Genomic DNA, 19,367 nt, shown 5'->3' on the forward strand with positions numbered 1-19,367 from the left:
CCATCGCAACACTTGTCATCCTGAAAAATACTAAATTTTCTGGGACCAAACTTGTTTTTATTGGAATCAGTTATCGAATTAATAGTCTGCCAAAGTTTTTTATAATCTTTTTTATAATCAGAAATTTTTTTGATATAGTATGTTTTCTTGGTTATCTTTATTAATTTATGCAAAAAGTTTCTATATTCTTTATATTTGGTTGCTAATTCAGAAGTGTAGTTTTTAATCAACTGTTTTTTTAAATTATCCCTATGTTCTATCGATTTTACGATACCTTGCGTAACCCAAGGTTTTCTTTTTTTATTTTTGCTGTTAATTTGATTTTCAATTGTACATTGGTTCACGCTTGACAACAGTTTACCAATGAAAGTTTCATATATTATTTCAACAGATTTATCTGCTTCATACACCCCTCGCCACGTTTCAGTTTTCAGTTTTGTAAATAGTTTATTATGATTAATTTCCCTTTTATTATATGTTTTGTTTACCTCATCAGATATTTTCTTATTAATTATACTTAAACCAATACAGTAATGATCAGTGATTGAACTCCGAATGATAAAAGGTTTTATGCTATCTTTTTTATTATCTAAATCAGTTGTTTTAAGGAATAAATGATCAATTATGGTAGAGGAGACTTCACTTTCCCTAGTTGGTTTATTGATGCATGAAAACAAACCATTTTCAGACAAAACGTTCAAATAGGTATTAACTTCGAAATTTTTTTCATCTTTAATATTTATATTTAAATCCCCTATGAATATTTCAGTTTTTAGTGTTTCAATTTGACCGAAATGATTTTGTAAATCGTCCAAGAAACTGCTGAGGTTCAAATTAGGCGATCTATAACAGGCAGACAGACCGTAATCTTCACCATTTACTTTCAAGATACATCTCAGAATAGTTGTTTCATGATATATATAATTATTGCATTTAGCATTTAATGTATCTCTGACATATAAGATTAGTCCATCATTTTTATTATTCAACGATTCATTATAAAAACTGTTAAAGCCTCTAATTTTAAAATGATCTAAGTTATCCACTCTAAAGGTTTCAGATAGCACAAGAATATCAATGTTATTCAATTCTATTTGTTCCAAATATAAAATTAACTCATCGAAGTTTTTACGAATACTACGAATATTAAAGTGCAATATATTGAAATTCCCTTGTTCAGAAAAATAATTTACCTTCTGAATCCCATCAAAGATCTCTGTGTCCAGACTACCATACCCATCCACTCCATTAAAATAGTCCAGTGACATAAATGTAAATGATTAATATGCAATTAAATCCAATCAAATCAAGCTACTCCGTACCTAACACAAAATCAATATGATGAAAAAAATCAAACAACTAAAGTAAATATCAATATTTATCCCAAGTTTATTACCACATATCAACAAGAAATTTTTTGAATTTATTTAGAATTCAGTAAATTTTAAATCCTCAATGTCCTTTATTTTTCTAATGCGGTTATCTTTTCTCAAGAATATATCACCGAAATGAGTAAAAACTAACTTTCTATCATACATCTTGGTGACTTCTTTATAAAGATGAATTTTTTTTCTTAGCAAGTCCTCAGCTATTCCAATCTTTGTTCCTCTCAGTAATTTGCAATTTTTTAAAATCATGGCTTTATGCTGGTATTTCTCAAACTTCACAATAATTGGTCTAGTTTTATCATTTTTTACGCCAACTCTCTGCGCCTTGATTATGTCTTCCTTCTTAATGTTAATTTTCATCCTATTATTGAGTAGATTAATTACTTGCTCTGATGTTTTTTCTTCAATCTCCTCATCTAAATTGTATATGCAAATATTATTCATCTTACTGACCTGTTGTAAATGATCGATTCGATTTTCCAGCTGTTGAATTAATGTTTCTTGTTTGTTTATGGTTTCTTGCAAGGTGTGGATCTTATCTGTGAACTTCGATAATAATTTATCGATAAATTCGTCGTCACTTACGATTTCCTTTAATGTTTCTCTCATGGATGTTTTTATTTCATTGGTGATTTTTGGGCCCATTCTGATCAATTAATAATAATAGCCAGGAATATAACTTATTTCTAAATTTTCTTGACTTAGTTTATTGTATATACTTCTCGAAAACTTTATAAGGTACGGAGCATAAATAAACAGGACTACTCGCCACGCGCCATATGCGATGAAAATGAATGTATGGTACAATCTTCTTTGTATTGTATCTCCTTCGATTTCTATCGGAATTATGTGCTCGATTTGGAATTAATTATCAAGAAAAGATACTTTTCCACCTTACAATTATCTCTCGCACCAAACCGACAAGAATAATTTAAGGGTCAGTAATTCACTATCTTGAGAAAAGTCAGTTAGTGCATCACTCGTTTTATGCAAAAAAAATCAAAACTTTGATAACGCACACCACATTCGCATGCTATCACGACAACGTTCACTAATGTAATGTAATGTTTTGGACAAGGGGGTCACTAAAAGGGGAAAGGGAAAGGGAGAGCAAGCTACGTCATTGGAGGGAAATTAAGTCACAGAATAAAGAGGTACCTCTCTATTCTGTGATTAAGTCATGTCATGTCACTTGTCAGTATTGTCAGTTCAGTTTTGTTTTGTCTTTTGTCGTTACACTCGTTACGTCCAAAAATTTAAACTTTTTTTTTAACCCAAGAAATGCCAGGACATTTCGAGTGCTGTGTTAAATATTAAAATAAATAAATAAAAAATAAAATAATTTATTCGACCTTAGGTTTTGAATAAACAATAATCACAGAGACATATTATGTCTGTTCGTGATGATTCAACTTAGTACTAATCCTACAACCTAAAACAAAAATCATTCTAAATTTCTTAAATAATCTTCATTGCCAGGTTAAACGTCTTGATCGGGAGTAAAGTGTCACTGTCGGGAGTAATGTCTGTCACATCCGGTGTTATGTCTCTTCCATTTCCATCATTTTTCACTATCTCGTCTATGAGCTATTTATTATTCTGAAATTGACTTCTCTGCCTGTCTCGAATATCCACTGCTTTGTCTGCTTCTTGAAAGTACTAAAATTCTTTATTTTTCTGATGTTCTCTGGTAATGTTGCATATATCCGTGGAGCCAAGTATGCACCACTTCGCTGGCCAACTCTTTTAGAGGCTATGGAACTCTCAAACTGTGACGTCTTTTCTCTTGTTGAATAGGGATGGTTCCTCAAATTAACAGGAAGCTTTCCGCTGAAAATGTTTGTAAGAATTTCCATTGTGAATAATTGATAAGGTTCCAGCATTCCTGATAATTGATAGATCTCATTGCTTGGGAAGATCAGTGGTTTACCATACATAATTTTCAAAATCCACTTCTGCAGAGTTTCGACTTTATTCATGTGGGCGTCATACGCGCCTCCCCATCCTATTATACCATATGTTAACTGAGACTGCACCAGCGAAAAGTATAGTTGTCGTAAGTGGGGAATGTCTAGATATTTTTTTAGATATCTGAATTTATACAATAGGCCTCTTAGTTTCTTAACAACGTTGTTGATATGTTTATCCCATCTCAGATTTTGATCAATGGTAATACCCAAGTATTTGATCTCTGTTGCTTCCGGTATACAAGTTTCCTCATCAACTCGCAGACATCCAAAATTGGGAGCGCCAGATCTGTAAGACACGAACGTAATGTACTTTGTTTTCTCTATGTTAAGTGTCAGTTTATTGTATTTGAACCAGTTTTTAATTTTTTTAAACTCCACCTCTACCATCCGCTTTAGCCCCTTCCAAGTGCCGTTCGTGTAGAGGATCGCAGTATCATCCGCAAAACTGATGATTTTTCCATTCTGTCGCATCAACAAAAGGCTGTTCATGTACACCAAGAAGAGGACAGGTCCGAGAACGGTGCCCTGGGGCACTCCAAATGTCACAGACCTAGATTTGCTTTGATACCCTTCTATTTCTACTATTTGCTTCCTGTTTTTTAAATAACTCTCAAACAGGTCGTATGATTTACCTCGAAACCCACACACGTACAATTTTCTGAGCAGCTTTTCATGAGAGACAGTATCAAATGCCTTTGCCAGGTCAATAAATATGCATAATGCGGCCCTCTTTTGATCCAACAACTTATAGATCCCATCTGTCAACTCGAATATGGCATCCCTTGTTGATTTGCCTTTTCTGAACCCATGTTGACTTTCTGCGATAATTTCATGTTTTTCTAGAAACTGCGTCATCCGTGTTTTAATGATTTTTTCAATAATTTTACCAAAGTTTGAAATGAGAGAGATGGGTCTATAGTTTTGAATATTGGTTCGACTTCCAGCTTTATGAAGGGGTTTTATTATAGCTGTTTTGAATATTTTTGGAAATGACCCTTGTTCGAAGCAGAGATTGATCAAATATGCGATGGGTTCTTAATCTTTGGTCCTTAATTTGTTTAAGAGTAGTAGATCTTATCCCATCAATACCCGGAGCTTTCCCCTTGTGGTAATACTCCGACTTCTAACTCTGCAGATGGTAGTACATTGAGTTTTCACAGATTCCCTAAGAATCAGGTAGTGAGGCAGGCTTGGGTCAATACATTAGAACATTAATAATCTATCTATATTCAAAGGGTCAATACGCTCTATTAGTGTGACGTCACCCATCGCCATTTTTAGTTTTCCTGTCAGTGTTCGGAATCCAAACAAATAAATTGTCATTCAAATTAGTACGGTGTCGTTGAAGGAATTGGCTTATTTTCATGAATAAGAGTATTTGAGGAACGATTTCAGTATTAATTGATAGACAGAAGGAACGAGGTTAATACCAGTAAGTTTGAATCCTGTATCATTCCCCAGATTTTGAAGAAAGCCGTGTTTGAACTTCAAGTTCGAACTTACTGGCATTAGTCTCGAGCCTTCTGTCTATCAATTAATAGTAAAATCGTTCCTCAAATAATCTTATTTATCAAAATAAGCCAATTTCTTCAACGACAACGTACAAATTTGAATGGCAATTTGTTTGTTTGGATTCCGAACACTGACAGGAGAACTAAACTGACGGTGTGTGACGTCATCACTAATATTTATATGGTGGATTTATGCACCGTACCTAAGAACTAAGGACTAAGAACTAAACCTAAGAATTCAGTGGCGTTTATACACCCTCTTGTTAGTTCTTAGTTAAGGCATGCGCACGTGCTCGAACTACTTTCTATTTGTTCTGTTTGACATTGATATTTATTGTGAAAAAATTTTATTCAATTTTTTCAAATACACCTAAAACTTGTCATCGATAAACACGAATAAAGAACATAAAATGATAGAAACTGGTACTTGTTAATATGAAATTCTATGTGGCGCACGCGCACTTCTATATTTTACCTGATCCCTTAGTTCTTAGTTAACAGTTGGCCTGCTAGTGTTAGTTCTTAGGAAATGTGCATTAACGCCCTCATTGATTTGTTAGCGTTCAATTCTTAGGTCTTAGTTCTTAGGAATGGTGCATAAATCCACCATTAGTATTCTGTGATAAGAACCCTGGGATTTTTTGACATAAATTTCGGGTTTTTCAGTGAAGTAGCATTGGTAACACTGTCATAGACTTATATGTCTATGAATTTGAAGTAATCTAATTCTATGTTTCGAATAGATTAACGTTAACCTCAATTCACAGTATTCTGTCAATGTTTTTATATTTCAGTTCTAAAATTTCCTTAACATAGTGTATTTCAAAATGATTCCCGATGAGAAAGATGGTGCATCTAGCAGTAGTCGATCTGAAAACGATCAAAAGAAACCGAAACGTGGGATTATATACATTTCTTCTATACCACCATATATGAATGTTAGTCAAATACGTGAATATTTTGGAGAGTTTGGTGAAATTGGAAGGGTGTATCTGCAACTGCAGGATAAAGGTATTATTTCTAATAAAACTCCTTATTGATTTTTTAGAGCAATTGATGATTTTTATAGTTTCATTTTGTGAATAATTGGGTACTGTTTTTTATTTTATTTCAAATTCGTTTATAATAATAATAAAACTAGATTCATTTCAGAAAGGAAAGGCGAAAAACCACAAAAAAAGAAGAAGAAAGCAGCTAAGAAGTTTACAGAAGGTTGGATAGAATTCGAGAAGAAATCTATTGCAAAGCGAGTTGCACAAACTTTAAATAATACCCAAGTGAGCAATAGAAAGAAATCCATTCATTATGACTACTTATGGAGTCTCAAATATTTGTCAGGTTTTAAATGGACACATTTACATGAAAGATTGGCTTATGAAAAAGCTGCTAAGAGACAGAAATTAAGAGCAGAAATTCAGTTAGCAAAAAGAAATGCTGCTTACTTCACTTCGAATTTGAACAAAAAGAATAAGGATGAAATTATCAACAAAGAATATGAAGATCTTACAGTTGCCACCAGTGTAAACAATACAAATAAAACATCTGAATCAGATGATAGAAAAGAATTTTTAGGATCGTTATTCAGTTGATATATTGAATATTAATTTTTCAACGTTTTTGATAAATATTGTAAATAAAAGAGACTTATTAATTTGCAGAATTAATTGATATTCCCGGATTAGATATTTCCTTAGACTGAATAATCAAAAAGGTGGATTATTACACAAATTGTAGTTTAATTTGTATGAAATTTCAGATAATAAGTCATTTAAAGTTCTCAATCATGTAAGTTGCTAATTACAATAATTGATTATAAAAATCTCCAAAATTTGTTTCAAATGTCAGGTATAGTAGTTCAAAGTCACTTGGAAGAAGTCGGAATATTTCGATTTTACAAGGGCTGTTCAAGTTTCAAGGAATTCCATTGGAGCCAGTGAATTTATTGCTTAACAATACTTTCAAATAAACCCCGGTATATAGCGGATCGCGGTATCCACTTCAGAGGGACATCTGGCTAAGAGTTTTTATGAACTAGTTCAAGTGACTTTGGATATACTATAGGGTAAATGTACTGGTTAGCCGACCGGCACTGGTTCTCGACCATTCCGTGATTTGAGATAAAATAATAATAAAAATATATCATGTAGTGCAAAATATTTTTGCGGTACGTGTTCTCGACCATTCTACCCTTCCGAGATAGTTTGCATAGTAGCGGAATAGGTCAAAGTTTTCGCGCTAAAAATTAGTTTATAATCGTCTATCATAGAAAAGGGTTCTTTCTCGTCCTCTCTTAGAAAAGTGCTTTGTGTTATATGACCAGAAAATAGTAATTATTTCTTATTTTGAATGAATTATGTGTGTATATTTTGTTCCATATCAACTATAAGATATATTTTTGAGTGTATTTCAATCAAGAAGCAAATAAATGTATATTTTTTTGTTCAATATTCGGCGGTCGCGAACTGGTATTGGAAAATTTGTATCTTTTATTTCTCGACCAAAGTGGTCGAGGACCAATATGTTCTTCAAAAATTATTTATTTCAACCGATATATTTCTGTTGGATCAATTTCGTTTTTTTTCGATACCCTGATTCATTTATATATCTACTTTCTGAATATCAGTTTGCGACCACCGAATTAATGTTGAAACACTTATTTCTACCCTTTATTTATTCGCGGTCGAGAACCAATTTGATTGTACTTAATTCTTGACCACTGGTGGTCGGTGTTTTATATTTTATTTACTCATTAGTTTTTAAATAGATATTAAGAGCAAAATGACCAAATAATGTTGTATGAGTTGCTATTTTGAAATATTTATAGAAAGTGGAAACTTTTGCAAAATAATTTTTTTTACGTTCCGATTGTTTCTTACTTGATTACCTCATCTGAAACCCATTTGAGTTAGTGATGTCGATAGTACGGTACGAAAGTAAGTACTAATCACTCATCTCGCTCTAAAGTTTTTTATAAAATTTTTAAGTGGAGCGGCCACTATTATCAGTGGTCGAAAACTAACACAAAAATGGTCGAGACCGAAGGTTATTGAGATTTTCTATATGTTTTCACATTTCAAAGGTTAAATGCGGAAAGAACGCTTAAAATTATATGACAAATCATTTAAAACTCGCCAAAGAATCGATGAACACCAACACCATTAAAATTTGATAAGTTTATGTGTGAAAAAAATCGTGCTCGAAATCGATGTTTCTGTTAAATGGTCGAGAATCAGTGCATTTACCCTACCATTCATTTTAAATGGGACCTTATAGAATTGGGTAACTCAGATGCAAAATGTCATATATTATCACCACAATAAAAGTTTTATGAAACCCACCATTAGTGTTATAGCGTAGTCGGTTGGCTGCACCAGTTCAAACTAATTATGTCATTTAGCTCTACAAAAATTCGAATTAATTCACATTGGTGCACCCAGTCGAATTCGCTATTAGTTTTGTCTCCATTCTTGGAAATTGCAGTAACTAACCTGTCTAGAAAGGATAAAAATTTGTAAACAGCAATTCATTTAAAGCAAAGGCAAATCAGAGAATATGATAGCGGAGCACCTCTTTATGATAGAGCAAATACTACCAGAGATTATGATATGTCTTTAATTTTTAGAAATTAATTATTCATATTCATAATTATTCATTTGAAGGCGACTCATTTGAGTTCCTGATCCAAAGGTTTACACAGTTGTAGCTTATCTTGTAGTTCAGGTTTGAATTTGGAGTGTATTTCATGCAAACAATTGGCTCAGGGCGTGCACCTTGTAGTGGTTTACCCACTTGGTGTTGCTTAGCATGGTGCTTGAAGACGTTTAAGTATCCTGAATGTGATTCAGTACCTTGAATCCTAGGGTCCACACCGTAGATAAGGGATCCGGTTGTATTTATCTGTGGTCCACATAGTTGTTCATTACCTACTTAATATTATTGATATCATAAGTTTTAACTTCCCAATTTCGAATTGAAGCGAGTTTTATCGAAAGAGTTTCCTAGTATTTGTTAATTTTTGTGGGAGTTTTTAATGTAAAAGTCAAAGGAATAATTTTTCCTTTGACTTTACTTTCAATAATTTCGAAAAAAAGAACTTGAAACTAGATTCAAGATCAACACAAAAATTCAACAAATGTGGAAACACGCTCGATAAAACATCAGACAATTTGAATTTGAGAATTTATAAAATTAGATGTTTAGATTGCAATTAAGTTTATGTAACACAAACGTCGTAGAATTCTCTAAGGTACGACTGGTACGAGGACCATATGAGCATAGTATAAGGAATGGATAGTAAGACAGTGTAGTGCTTTATTCGATTTTGTTCATATTGAGCGCCATCTAGTTGTACTCAAAAATTGTACAACACGCTCTATTAGTGATGACGTCACACACCGCCTCTCCTGTCATGGTGGGTTTATGCACCATTCCTATAAGAACTAAACCTAAGAATTCAGAGGCGTTTATGCCACTCTTGTTAGTTGAACTAACTTAGTTCTTAGTTAAGGAATGCGCACTTGCTCGAAATTAAATTAGGTCAACCTACTGACATCGGAATTATTTTTGGTTGGTTGCTCATTGGTAAAATTGAAAATCCTCCTTCAAATTCAGAAACAAAAACCTTTCTTCTCCAATCAGATGTCGTTGTCAAAATGTACTTCGAATATTTTGTTGTATGCGTTGTAACTATGATGATTTTTTTGGATTTTATGTAGGTATGTATGTATGTACCTTTTTTACCTACTTGCTGACAATTTTCCTACACCGTATAAACGGTCTAAAGGAATAAATAAATTATTATTATATTATGTATTCCCAAATTCTGGGAAATAGAACAAATTCCAGAAAACCAGTTTTACTCGGTTGAAGATAAAAAATCTTTCTTCAAAGAAACGACAACTCGGGATTCAACTGGTAGATTTATAGTTTCACTTCCGTTCAGAAATTCTAGGCCATTCTTAGGAGAGACCTATACTCAGGCACTTCGCAGATTTCATTTACTCGAAAAACGTTTAATAAAAAATCTCTCCTTATATTCGTCTTATTCAGATTTTATGAGAGAGTATTTTGAAAATGGCCATATGTCTTTAGTTACTTCCAACGAAGAATCTTGTTATTTACCTCATCATTGTGTCATTTAACCTGAGAGTTTAAACACAAAACTTCGGGTAGTACCTATGGGATGTGTCAGCGAAAGGCTCAAAAGTTATAAGTTTGAATGATTACATTACTTCCAGGTCCAAAATTACAAGAAGATATTTTTTCTATACTTTTACTATTTCTTTAGATGCTGTGGTTTTTGTAGCCGACATAAAACAAATGTTTAGACAAATTTTGATCTCCCCCTCTGATCGAATTTCCAAAAAATTCTATGGAGATTTGATCCTAACGATCCTCTTTCAGAATTTACCTTGCATACAGTCACCTTCGGACTGAATTGTAGCCCATATTTAGCAATACGAACTGTTCAGGAACTAGCAGCACGCATGGAAAGAAAAATCTTTCCAAAAGCTAGTAAGATATTAGAGGAAAAAATTATATTGACGATGTACTGGGAGGTGTATCATCTGAATCAGAGGTTCTTTCGTTACAGAAAGATCTCATTAACCTGCTTAGTCGCGGAGATTTTTCATTGAGGAAGTGGACGAATAATTCTCCTGTCCTGTCCTACTTTCTTCTGTTCGACAATCTGATTGTCAGATTCCTTTATCCTTTCATAAGGATGAACCACCTTTTTTAAAGGTTCTCGGTCTTCAGTGGTATCGAGGTTTTTCGTATTCTTGTCAACATTCTTCAAGGGGCCTCACAAAACGAGTTATTCTCTCCGATATAGGTCGGATTTTTGATCCTTTAGGCTTTCTATCCCCCATTCTGTTAAAGTCTAAGTATATTATGCAATGCATTTGGTCCTTGAAAAAAGATTGGGATGAAATCTTTCCCGAATCTATACAAAATGCATGGAACCAATTAAAATTGGAGCTTCCAGAACTACCTGGAATAAATCTTCCAAGAAGAATTATTCTTGATAACTTCGAGAGGTGTGAGTTATATGGTTTTTGTGACGCTTCAACAATTGGTTATGCAGCAGTAATTTACGTAAGAGTGGTGAAAGGTGATTCGATAAGTGTTTTTCTTCTTTGTTCTAAAGGAAAAGTTGAGCCTAAGCTCGAGGTAACTGCTTCAGCGCTTTTAGCAGATTTGGTCAAAATCGTAACTGATACTTTTTCAGGCTGTTTTCTTTTCGATCAAATTACCTGCTGGACTGATTCACAGGTAGTAGGTAGGTAGAGTCGTGGCTCGATGTTTTACCAAGACGTTGGAAAACCTTTGTAGCCAATCGGGTGCATCATATACAGGAATTAGTTGCTACTGATTCATGGAGGTATATTCCATCTTCGTTAAATGCTGCCGATTGCGCATCTCGTGGAATGAGCCCATCACAACTAATTTCCTTTCAGAAGTTGCCGATTCTTGTCCACCAAATGTTCATGTATGAGAAATTAAATGTTTAACTTCCTTATATCTGAATAGATCTTTTGCTCCTCATTTGATAACTTTCTCAGTTTCAGGCATGTTCTTGTCGTTTGCGTTTCTAAAAATTTTGGATAATTTTGTTGTTTTACGTTCTTACAATCACCTTTGATTCAAAATCTGAAAATTTGTTTTGCAATAACGCCTTGACGTAAACTAATTGCGGATGAAGCGAATAGGGCTAATCAGAGAGATGTTGCAAGTTTCTTTCAACTTGGTGAATGGGTATTTTTCCGACTCAACCATCGATATCGAGAAACTGGAAACGTGACCAAAAAACCAAGAAGTGGACGCCAAGATCTGCCATTCATGCACAAGATCGGTTTCTAAATGTGTCTACACGTAGAGAGCCTTTGAGTACTTGTCGAATCATGCAACAGCGGCTGTTGAACGCTTCTGGTGTTTTGGTTTCGATTAAAACAGCTCGTCGAAGACAATCTACATTCACGACGATTTTGAAAAGGATTCCATTAACTTAAAATCATATGCGATTGGAATGGGCCAATGAGCACGTAAATTGAAACAATCAATGGAGGTCTGCATTGTTCAAAAGTGAATCGAGATATGGATGGCTTTTGGATAATCGACGTGTTCTGGTATAGACCCATCTTCTGATGCCCAGAAGTCGCATGTCGGTTCAGGAAATTTATCCATCCCTCTTTCACATAGGCTTGGAGCCTGTTCTTCTTCGATGATGTCTCTATTCGGTGCGTAAGATATCGCTCTATCTCTTTCTGGGTCGACCAACACGTCTCCTTCCTAGAGGTGATTTATCTCGTAATTTATCTTGTAATTGTCAACATTACAAAAAAACTTAATTCATTAAATTGCGCCATCTCTTAGCAAGATCCCAAACTAACATAATGCTCGGCTACCTTATCTGTATGTAACGTTGGTTAATATAGAGTAATACACACATGTTTATTAATCTGAGGTTAATACCAGATGTAAGAACTGTAAGAAACAGACAGTAGTAACTTTCTCGATAAAATTAACTGAAATTTTGTTCCAATCGAGAATTCGCGCATTGCTTGATGCGCAGGAGAAAGTTATTATAGGACCTTAATTCATTCATTTGAGCGGGAATTCAAAAGTATATTAAAATTTTCTTAGATATCTTCAGATTTTTAATGAGGAGATGAGTGGCTTTGGAAGTCATTTTTTCAGTATTTTCATTCATGTACCAATGGTTAGTATATTTATTAAAGTGACCTAGAAATAAGGACGTATTTCATAATTATCTCATACAAATTCCATAATATTCTTTCATCAGAAATACTTTTCAATAAATCAGTGGAACAATTTGATAAAACAATGAAACTTTTATTATTACCATTTGGCATGCAACTTATATTTGATTAATTCTTTTCAATTAATTTCATTCCTATAACAATTCCATATCATTATAAATAACAATTCCCTATAAAAGCTTTTCAACAAAAAAGCAGAACCGATTTCGAAATATTGTCATGAAGAATGAAATTAATATATAATTACGTACAATTAAGGTTTTTTTTTGGGTCGATGCCATACAATAATACCTGTAATTTGGTTAACCTCAGCTTACACCTTCCAAAAAAAGATACCTTACAATAAATGAATTTTTGAATTTTTTACAATTTTCCATCACGAAATTTTGGTGGAAAACCTCAGATTCGGTTTCAGCACACCAAAAAAAACGAAGAAATCAAAACTACTCCAAAAAGTGGATTTTGCCTAGGACAGATAAAATACGACAATTTTCAACGATCGTTTGAGCTAAAACGGTTTATCTGACAAACAATATTTAATGAGACAATTGTTGTTAATTTTATTACTTTGTTTTCGTATGAGAAGGTAATTCACGAAAAGGAAAAATTGATATTTTCCTACAACTGCTATGAAAAGTAGCGTACATTCTTCATAGCTTACTCAATAATTTCAAAACTATGTATTTCTTATACTGGGCTCTTTGACCACACCTCGCTTGTAGACCAATGAAATTGGGTTTTTGAGTCGTTTTTATGGAAACGCAATAAATTTTAGCACATACTGTCAACGAAGGCCATTTTCATTCAAGTCCATTACTTAAATTATTGAAATTTGTGCAGTTGTAGGAAAAGTATAGTGTGCAACTTGTGGAGAAAGTACTTTTCTCGCTCGTGTGTTTGCGACACTCGCCTTTCAGGCCCGAGCCACAAACTTCCACACTCGCGAGAAAAGTATGACTTTCCCCACTTATTGCACATTATACTATTTCCTCAGAGTAATAAACATAGATAGAGGAAGCATATGTCATTTTCAATAGGCAAATTTTGTCCCCAACATGAACTATCAAATTTGACATGATAAAACATATCAGTCATATATTTCACTCAATTCCATAGACATATTCTGCTCCACAAAGGTTAAGGACGTTCAGGGCTTTTAAGACTGTTTCAAAAATTTTCATTTTTTCAGCAATTTTTTAAATATGATAGATCTAAATGTTTACTCACTTATCTAGTTTATTTTTTTGCCCATTCCTTTATGAGTTTCACAGTTTCAATTGAAAATTTATTTTTAGTATTTGTAGTACAAAATCAGTTCATTTAAAAAATGAAGTTCATTGAAGCGTATTGTCTCCTCGAACATCAACCACATCTTGACAACTCGTTTGCATACTTCCAATCAAATTGTTGAAGCAGCTTTGATCAATTTCCTATCCAGAGTTGTGGTAAAAGCCGTCTGAGTTCTTGATGCGTATGAGGAGGTGATTGGTAAGAATCTAAAGCTCTTTGTAGCTAATCCCAAGCGTGTTCAATGGAATTGAGGTCTGGCGACCGAGAGGACAAGGCCAAATGCGGAATATCCCAGCAAACATTAAATGTTTGTCGTCGGCAAACTGTCGGTACTGATGTTTCACTGCTAGGTAGGTGGGAAGATTCAAATACCTGAATCGAGCTGAAGTCGCGATATGTCGACGATGCGAGAGGAAAGGTTAGGTGAATCGTAATGATCACTGACGTTGTTATTATTATGTTGTTTCCATCAAGTAGTTCGTAAGGTATATTAACAACCAAATCTGGGATTCTCCTCATTGCGGAGAATCTTCAACTTCCCCGATAGCTCAACGGCGAGAGCATCAGACTAGTAATTCGGAGGTTACGTGTTCGAGCCCCGCTCGGGGAGGTACGTTTTCCAGAATTAAAAAATTGTCTGAATGCCGTGAAATTAATTCGATATTTGTAATTATAATAATTTAATGAAACAAATGACAGATGAAGCATAAAAATATTTTTCATGAATTCATATCCCCCCTTTTCTCTCTCTCATATACAATTTTATTTCAAAAAGTTTATACATAGAACCAAAGTTTACAAATTGATACTTATTATTTAAAATTATATTCTATCGTGGAGGAAAAACTACACTTATCAATTAATCTTCAAATTTATTTAAATGAGATATGATTACTTCAAACTTAATATGAATTTCAATAATTCAGATAAATAATGAAACCTCATCTTCTAGGATCAGTAAGGAGGAATCCATTAGTAAAACATGCCACTAATGTGGAAATTAACCATTGTATAATGAATTGACTTCACACTGCCAGTGATAGATTAGGTGGCAGATCCAGAAGAGCTGAAGAGAAAGGAAGCAATTTATTGTTGCTCTAATAATGATAATATATTTCCCTCATATTTGTGATATAAATTTTCATTTATCAAGTTCTTGAATATGGTTATTTGAAGAAGTATATTTTTTCGTTAAATTATATAAAATTTCATTTTCAATTGGATGTTTATTTATCTGCCCTACTTGCCCGATCAAACTAAAGAAATACTTCAAAAAAGTTACCGTATATGGTTTTCTTTTAAAACGAGAAATTCTCTTGTTCTAATAACTTTGGATTTTAAAGGGTCACTCATTCAAAAATCAAGAAATATTTCAACAGAATACGCCTATGCAATTAAACGGTATTACGTCGGTATAGAAATTCTGAAACAGTTATTTTTTTTTAACACACACCGACTTTGGACGCCGATTTTTTACCTGCCCAATCGTCGTGTGTGAAAGGTCCCTATTTCACATGTATGTAGTTCACTATTGGAATTTGGTTGACCGGTAAAAAATCGGCCGTCCAAATTCCAATATTGAACTACATCTGAAGATTGGAACTTTTCACACACGACGATTGGGCCGGTAAAAAATCGGCGTCCAAAATCGTTGTGTGTGTGTGTGGAATTACACTAACTGTTGGGGAAATATCTATACCGGCGTAGTACCGATTAATTGGATAGGCGTATTCTTGGCATTAGCTAGACGTTAAATCGACGTATTCCTGGAGAGTCGGATCATCGCTGGCACTGCGGCCTATAATAGCAGCATGAAACAATGGATTAATTTTGACATTAACTTGGTCTATGTAAATTTGCACATTCATGGTAGCATCAAGCACCAACAATTAGGCACATCCATTCAAACAACTAACCGTAATTGTACCACCTCTGGACGGATGAATTTCCTGAACCGATATGCGATTTCTGAGCATCGGCAGATGGGTCCATACCAGAACACGACGACTATCCAAAACCGTCCATATCTCGACTCACATGTAAACAATGCAGACCTACATTGATTGTTTCAATTCACGTGCTCATTGGTTCATTCCAATCGCAGTCGCATATGATTTTAAGTTAATGGAATCCTTTTCAAAATCGTCGTGAATGTAGATTGTCTTCGACGAACTGTTTCAATCGAAACCAAAACACCAGAAGCGTTCTAAAGCCGCTGTTGCATGATTTGACAAGCACTCAAAGGCTCTCTACGTGTAGATAGTCAGAAACCGATCTTGTGCATGAATGGCAGATCTTGGGCGTCCACTTCTTGGTTTTTCGGTCACATTTCCAGTTTCTCGATATCGATGGTTGAGTCGAAAAACTACGCATTCACCAACTTGAAAGAAATTTTCGCCATCTCTCTGATTAGCCCTATTCGCTTCATCCGCAATAATTTTACGTCAAGGCATTATTGCAAAACAAATTTTCAGATTTTGAATCAAAGGTGATTGTAAGAACGTAAAACAACAAAATTATTCAAAATTTTTAGAAACGCAAACGACAAGAACATGCCTGAAACTGAGGAAGTTATCAAATGAGGAGCAAAAAGATCTATTCAGATATAAAGAAGTAAACATTTCATTTCTCATAAATGAATATTTGGTGGACAAGAATCAGCAACTTCTGAAACGGTCACAAAAATTTTAAACTCCCTCAACTTTTTTGGAGCAGCATATTCCACTCAATTCCATATTCCATTCGACGTGAAACTTAGGTTGGCAATAAGCGCGCTATAGTTGCCAAACCTTGGATTCCAGCAGTCATATACAGAAAACAATAAATATTCTGCTTACTAAAAATTTGACAATCAGGAAAAATATCGGATTCTAAATATTCAAATTTGCATATTCAATCGGGAATCACTCAAATAAATATATTTCATTCAATATAATATACATTCATAACGATATAGTTAAATTATGGATTTGAAAATATATTGTTGTAAGACCTATACTTAGGGTGAGTCTTTGAGTTGTACATATATTTTAACCCAAGATTCCTGAGGTCAAAAGAAACACTTTTTTCCTTTAACATTTTTTCCGATTCGGCCCGGTTAAAAAGATACAGGCTGTTGAAAATCGTTAAAAAAATGTGATTTTCGGCTATATCTCGTGAAATGTTAGAACATCGATTTCCTTCGATAGATCGAAGGAAATGATTTTTGAAAGAAAGCTTTTTTTTGATGTGATACATCTTCTCCAAACACAAGATCCCATACACATTCTTCTGTTTCTCTATTATGAACATTACATCCCATAAAAATACCAGAAATTCGAAGAAACCGACTCTTAAAAGTAATTTGAACATTCATTGAAGAATATTTGGCCAATTTGAAAAATAAAAGTATTCCTCATATTTTCTCGTACAAAGCGCCGTTTTCGAATAACTTGATCTTAAAAAAAAAAAATTATCTGAGAAATTCAAAAAATTGGGTACTTTGGCTGAATGCAACCCTGTTCTGTTGTGGAAAAAAAAACACAGAAATGAATATTTACTATGATGTCATGTCTCAGTTTTCAGAATTGAAGTAATAGCCAACTTCATTTGAAAATGAAGTTATTTCAATAAGCTCACCTCAACTCCTCTATTTAATTACAAATTACTGAGCTTTGGCACAGCTCTGATAATAAGAAGATACTTCACTAAAATCAACATTCTTTTTGAAAAGTCCAGATTATTCATAAAGCCCATGTTTAAAAAAGTTTTCACAAAATAGTCCCATTATAATGACAACAATCAATATCTCACTAAAGACTGCTGCTATCGAACAATACTGTATTCTTCTTCAGATCATTCAAACTCACATTGAAACATACCACTAGGTACATACTAGACAAATTTTCATGTGATTGAGATTGAATACTTTTATTCTTTTGCTATTCCATAAATTCATCCTAAGAGCATATGATTGATTGACATACTTCCAAGAGGGCCATAATTGTTTTATGTGAAAACAAATTAGGTTTTGAAAGAAACAGGATATTCTATTGATATTTATATTGAAAACTTCTCATTTATTTTCAATGCCAAAATCAAGATGAATTTAGTAGTGAAGTTGGCTATAATGTCCACATTAAGAACAAATTTGATTACAAGTGGAGTCTAACATTTTCCATTGATTACAGAGCCAGAATATTTTACATATTTCCATATTTTCATACTGATGGCTTCAAAAATATTGATGCATTTCAATATTTTTATTAGATAGTTGGAACAAATCAAATGCTTCATTTCATAAAGGAATTGTTTTCTATCAGAATGCACAGTGATTTATTTTGTATCCACACATTTATTTATTTTGGAAGTTGTTTTCATATTTCTTGAAAATATGTACGGAACTTCAATATTCTGTTGGGTTTCTTCAAATCTTCCATGATTTTCATTTCATGGTAAAATAATAACAAATATCTTATAACAATAACAGTGTAAACTGTAAATGAAAATTTTAGGTTAGAACATAGATTATTCGAACCGAATTGCTGTGTTTATATTTGGCATCACTCGAAATTTGAAATTCAAACTTAAAACCACAGATTACTATAGTCTGTGTTAGAACTTTCACAGATAAATATTATTTATTTGAGATTTTAAGGTTAAATGGCAATTCACGAAATGAAATAAACAACGATATCATATAAATGAAATATAAAGAATGAATGGATATGGATATCAGAGCTAATATGGGTGGTAGCGAGCTCAATTCGTTATAATTATCGAAAATGAAATAGAAAATCAAGAGAAGAATATTTAATCTTTAGCGTCAACGAAATTGGAATAACTCAATTATTTCATTATAAACACTACTTTGTTCAACAAATGGAATGTTAAACGTGAGTTTATGATGGTTTTTCTAATTAAGTAGCTTATTTCCAAGGTTCAAAAGGTATATCTTATGTTTGAGAAAACTTCAGTGTTCCGGTTTTCAGGGGTGAATTAGCTCATTTTGAAAATTTAAAATGGCTATATCTTTTTAACAGGGCCGAATCGGAAAAAATGGTAAATGAAAAAAGTGTTTCTTTTGACCTCAGGAATCTTGGGTTAAAATATATGTACAAGTCAAAGACTCACCCTATATATGCAGTAGAAACTGGAGCGGACACAACAAAAACGAAGAAGACGATGAGAGCAGCAGAGATGAAAATATTGAGAAGTATTGAAGGGTTAAGTTTAAGGGGAGCGAAGCTATAAGAGAAGATCTAAAAATTCATGATATAGTAAGATTCTCGAGAGCTAGACGACGATATTGGAGAGACCACGTCGACAGAATGATGGAAGATCGATGGGCAAGATGGGCAAAGGATGGAAGACCGAATTCAAAGAGACCCCCTGGCCGACCTCCCAAGAGATGGCACGAAAGCTGGACATCTGCTTCCCAAGAGGCTG

At 33.7% G+C, this 19,367-nt stretch overlaps 1 protein-coding gene across 1 annotated transcript; it reads left to right on the plus strand.

The window, feature by feature from the left end:
- Nucleotides 1-4,461: 4,461 nt before the first annotated feature.
- On the plus strand, nt 4,462-6,520 carry LOC123680607 (activator of basal transcription 1-like). Its single transcript, XM_045618592.1, has 3 exons — nt 4,462-4,534; nt 5,664-5,880; nt 6,022-6,520. The coding sequence occupies exons 2-3, from the start codon at nt 5,697-5,699 to the stop codon at nt 6,456-6,458; spliced, it is 621 nt and encodes a 206-aa protein (XP_045474548.1). The 5' UTR covers nt 4,462-4,534; nt 5,664-5,696; the 3' UTR covers nt 6,459-6,520.
- Nucleotides 6,521-19,367: the final 12,847 nt, after the last annotated feature.

This window comes from Harmonia axyridis, chromosome 5 (assembly GCF_914767665.1).
Source record: "Harmonia axyridis chromosome 5, icHarAxyr1.1, whole genome shotgun sequence".
NCBI lineage: Eukaryota > Metazoa > Arthropoda > Insecta > Coleoptera > Coccinellidae > Harmonia > Harmonia axyridis.